The 5,012-nt window shown below is 39.2% G+C and overlaps 1 protein-coding gene across 1 annotated transcript; it reads right to left on the bottom strand.

Moving 5' to 3' along the window:
* Positions 1 to 1,137: 1,137 nt before the first annotated feature.
* On the bottom strand, positions 1,138 to 3,808 carry otulina (OTU deubiquitinase with linear linkage specificity a). Its single transcript, XM_041961700.1, has 3 exons — positions 3,619 to 3,808; positions 3,280 to 3,401; positions 1,138 to 1,749 (listed from the first exon to the last, which is right to left on the bottom strand). Exons 1-3 carry the CDS (start codon positions 3,730 to 3,732, stop codon positions 1,326 to 1,328), a joined length of 660 nt encoding a protein of 219 aa, XP_041817634.1. The 5' UTR covers positions 3,733 to 3,808; the 3' UTR covers positions 1,138 to 1,325.
* Between the last annotated feature and the right edge of the window lie 1,204 nt (positions 3,809 to 5,012).

Raw genomic sequence — 5,012 nt, forward strand, 5'->3', positions numbered from 1 at the left:
AGCAGGTCACGGCACGGTCCGAGCGCATTACGTCATACTCATGTGCGCCGAGACTTTTGCTGCGTTCAAGGGCTCCTCGGAAACTCGGGAGTTCAACCATATCAACCGTGGTGTATTTTGATATATGTACGAAGTATTAATCCTGAAAGAATGAATGGATTGATCGTTTAGTCTATCAGCAAAATTGACAAAAAATTTGACGATAATGCAAAGCAAGCCAAAATGCACTGTTTCCAGCTTTTCAAAAGTGAAAAAAAGCTGTTTCATATTGTTATACTGTATATGACAGTATCTGGTCTAGTACGGTATCTGCGGGTGTTGGACTGAAAACGCAACGTTTGGCTGTATGAACTTGGCGGGCCATATTTCACTGTCTTCTGGCATCTTTTTCACCAAACAACTTATCACTGAATTAAAAAAGTAATTAAGAGATGAGTTGATAATAGGAATAGCCAGTTGCAGCCCTACAAAAACTGAATGCGGCACATTAGTGGCGAGAAGTTAAAAGTAAATTGGCAATGGAGTTTTTTGTCCCGTAACATAAATATGTAATATTGCACAGTTGACCACATTCTGAGTTAGAGAAACAACCAAATAAACTGACAAAAAAATAATCAAAAACGGGCATTCTCAGTGATAATATTCAGGTCAAATGAATGACCCATTTTAACATATGATAGAAAAAAAAAAACGCTGTAAATGCCACTCATTCTCATTCAGCCTGAAATTTCTTAAAAAGTGAACCAGAATGCAGAAATTTGCAAATATCTACATTTTAAACCTTTGTTCTGGGTCAAATTTGATCCACTTCTATGCAAAAAACGTTTTTTAGGTCTACCTGTGTGGGGCAAATCAAGGGGATCTTGAAACTTTACATGAGACTATAAGGATTTATACCTCATTTATTAATGTCAGAATAGATCTGTGGTTCAAAATATGTTATCGATGTTTGTTATGAGTAAAGTATGAACAGTTTGTAAGGGTTTGCATGCTCTGCAAAAGGGCCAAAACATTTCCTAGATATCAGAACAAATTAATGGTGATTCTTTACAAAAAGTGTATGTGGCCGGTGATAAATAAGATGTAATATACATGTTTTCATTCAGGTGGGCAACAAAGCAGGCATGAGAACAGAAATGTAGAAAAAATAGTAAAGCCTTTTTTATTTTCAAATATTCTTCAACCATCTTACACAAATTTTGAATGCAAAATTCTATATTGTACCATATACATCAAACACTTCATCGCCCTGTGTAAGAAATTTACACTAAAACCTGTCTTGTTTCATAGTTCATGTGCCTGTGCAGTTGTCCTGATGCTCAACACTACATGTTCTTCAGCTCCTGTATGTGACCGATGAGCTCCTGCGGCAGTCCGAGCTCTGACACCAGATCAACGCAGCGCTGCAAAAGGTAGTTCAGGCTTTCACTTGAGCTGGAGGACGAGTCAGCGGACCCAGAACAGGGCTTTTGCTGCTGGTGAGGAAGGTCCAGGTCCATTTTTTCTCCTCCCCTGCAGCAGTCTGTTTCTTTACATCCCTCTCCATGACAGCCTGGATCTGCCTGCTTCACCTCAAGATCCTCCATGCTCTCAGAGATGTCGCTCACGCTGGGAGGAGGATTCTCCAACACCTGCCTGATGCCGTCCATGACCGTGTCTTCATATTGCGAAACCCGCTGCAGGAGGTCAGTCACAGAGGCTGGGACGGGACTTTCCGGATGTTGGATCTGGCACCAGCAGCATACAGCACTATGACGTGACACACAAAGAGGCAACAGTATCAGATACAATGGCACAGAGAAGAGACTGGGACAGAGAAGAGTCTTCAATAATGACCAGAACAAAGGAGGCTCACGATGTTTCTGTGCAGGAAAGAGGCAGAAACGCTTTTAAAAGAGTGCGTGAAACTGAAAGGCAGGGCAAAAACAGTCCTCTAAATTACATCTAAAAAAAGAGACTACAACAAAATAATCGTGCAGCATCATGTTAAAGCTTAAAAACTGACATAATAAAAAAAAGACAAATAACAAAATTACATTCTCTAATAAAATGACTAAATCCTGACATTAAATGTTTTGCTCAGATTTAGGCTTTTTAATAATTGATCACTTATTTTTAGTTACGATTAGAAATCCTAATTTTGACAGTTTTAGAACGTATTGTTTTTGCTGCAAAGTTTCTTAAAGTTGGCAATAGTTAGCTTTTATTTTTTAACATTTTTGTGCTCCTCAAAGTAGGGTACTGACAAAGGTTTCATTTCGGCACTAGCACTGAAACATTTCAAAAGATACCCGGGCCCTTTTGTGTAAAACAAAAATGAACATGCTTGTCCTTCGTGTTGATATCAGAGTGCTGCGGGCATGAGTCCTAAACCCTGGCAAAGAGTTAGCAGTGTTGTCTGTGATAAACACAAGCTTAAGTCATTTTCATGTTTTGTTCTACAACATAAAATACATCAGCAAAACCCGCCACTTGTGAATTTTAAGGCTCTTATGCGACATAAAAAAGGAGGTTGCTGAATGAGACTACAGAGGTTGTCAGGGACATGAAACGTCATCACAGCGTGCACAGAAACTCACTCGTCTGTCTTCACAGCCTCACTGTGTTTATGCTCGTACTCTTGCAAACTATCCTCACCCAAACTTTGAAACCTGTACATTGTCTAGTGGTAGTAGGAAGCTTAGCTGTGGTGACGCTGAAGTGATGCAACTGAGGTTTAGTTCATTAATAAATGCAAATGTGCTGTTTATCTTGCGGGATCAAAGGTGTCAGGATCCTAAACTTCTGTTTGTCACAGATCTTATTTTCTGGAACAATCCAAACACCACTGGAAAAATCCCCTTGGCGTTTTCTGGAGGGAACCATTCATGAATTTTCTTCCTTTTTTGAAAGCCAGGTGACGTCATCACTCGCTCTTGATTCAGATGGACGCTTGACATATGAACAACAATGAAGATTAACAGTACCCACTGTGCACCATGGTTTATTAACATGTATCTGGTCTGGAGGATTACCTAAAGCAGTGATTCTTAACACATCTGTCTTGTGAATTATGAGGAGTGACACTTTTATTCATTTGAAGGACGTTTTAAGGGCATAAAGATGTGAAAGTACTCAGCATGTCACAATAAAAAATGTTCTGAGAGGTCAGAAAATCTGATATCTATATGTTTAATTCATTTTACCTGTAATCAAATTGGGGCTCACAGTTCTGTCGCTGGCCTGACCATTTAACTCTGAAGAGATAAGACATAAGGGATAAATTACACGATGGTTTACCTTACAATGCCTTTGAGACGGCCCACAGGGGCAACCTGAGCTGCTCCTTCACTGAAGCCCATGTTGAAACCGACCTGGAGTGAGGCTTCCTCCCCGTCATCTACTCCGTCTACATAACCATCCTGTCCGTAACAACAGTCAGGAGGGAAACGGTGGACATTAAGAAGCTAAACTTAGCTTTACAGATGGTACACAAAACGAATACGTGTGAGGTGTGACTGAGGAGAAGCTACTACGGTATACAGGCCACGTTTAGCATTGTCAGTCGGTTAAACATCATATTTAATGGCTGGTTTTCGAGCTAACATAGCATGACATAGCTAGCGGTATTAGCTTTACCCTGACTCGCCTCTTCATGTTGGATGTCCACTCTCTCGTGAGCAAACTGATGTCGTCCGCGTTCTCGTCGAAAACATCTTCTTCACTGTGCGAAACTGCTTTGACCCAAGACATCGTGAGTTTATCATAAAAACCTGTTTAGACGAACACCGTCAATATGTCACAGGGATCTGGACACGCTGCCGGTCGGTGGATAACTTAAAAGCTACAGCAGCAACAACTTCTACTACGTCATCATCCTGCGCCTCAAAGAGAAATTCTACCTAAAAACGGAATTTACTCCCTCGACTAATTTTACCTCTTTTGGAACTTGATCTCACATGTTTTGTTTAAACAATAATTTAATCACAAAATTTGGGTCCCAAAGGTGCTCAGATGAAGCACAAATGCTTAAAATTTGTATCTTAGTACATAAGTGAGCAAATGTGCTTAATTACATTTACATATACAAACACCACTGACTGTGAGTTTTATTTAACCAAGTGGAAACTTTGAAGCATCTTTTTTTCGTGCTCTCATATCAAATGTTCTCGTTTGGCATTCACAAAAGATCCATTTGAAGCTTGATAACGTTCAATTAACGATCTCCAACTCAGATAGGAGCAAATATAGCCAATTAAACTCAATTGGTTTTAATGGTGGATAAATAACACGTCCATTGTTATAAATGGAAGAAAGGAGCGTCCCTCAATCTCTTTTTAACATCAATTTGTTCAAAAAGAAGAAGTAAGTGAGAGTAAAAGACATGGAATTGATTAATGAGATATTCCATTAAATTCCTTTTGGAAAGTGTCCATTTATTGACGACGCAGTTTAAATATGTAAATGAGATATTTGTTCTAATTTGTTATTATTATATAATTATTTTAAGCATTTTTAAACCTTGTCAATTTCTTTTTTGTACTGAGTATTTACTTTTAGGGTGGACTTTTCCTTTAACGCGCACTTCTTCTGTGGTGTTTGAGCCTTGCTGCATGCCGTCATATCCTGCAGGGGGCGCTAGCGGCTCACTGGAAAACTGAGTGTGTCGCTTAACAGCCAAACATCAGAGCTCAACAGCGCTCACAAGCGATGTGAGACCAGCTTTAAGCCTTAACACATGTTCCAGTTTTGGCTTTCATTATCATCATCATAATCATCATCATCATCATGTCAGCTTGCCGTTTTTGTCTTTTATTTCTGTCTCATATTTTTAATTTCATCCAAACAGCACTGTGGCTGATCTTTGCTGTTTGTTTTTGAGTCAAATAGAGGTGCAAATACTTAATACAATAAAACACATAAACGTTATTTTTCATCTGTTTTCCTTACGGATATACATAAAGTCATGATGCCAAGAAAAGTTTGAACAAGATTCAGGAAAATATCTGTCTCATTGCTGTACAGTGAAAACT

The sequence above is a fragment of the Chelmon rostratus genome, chromosome 20 (assembly GCF_017976325.1).
Source record: "Chelmon rostratus isolate fCheRos1 chromosome 20, fCheRos1.pri, whole genome shotgun sequence".
Taxonomy (NCBI): Eukaryota; Metazoa; Chordata; class Actinopteri; order Chaetodontiformes; family Chaetodontidae; genus Chelmon; species Chelmon rostratus.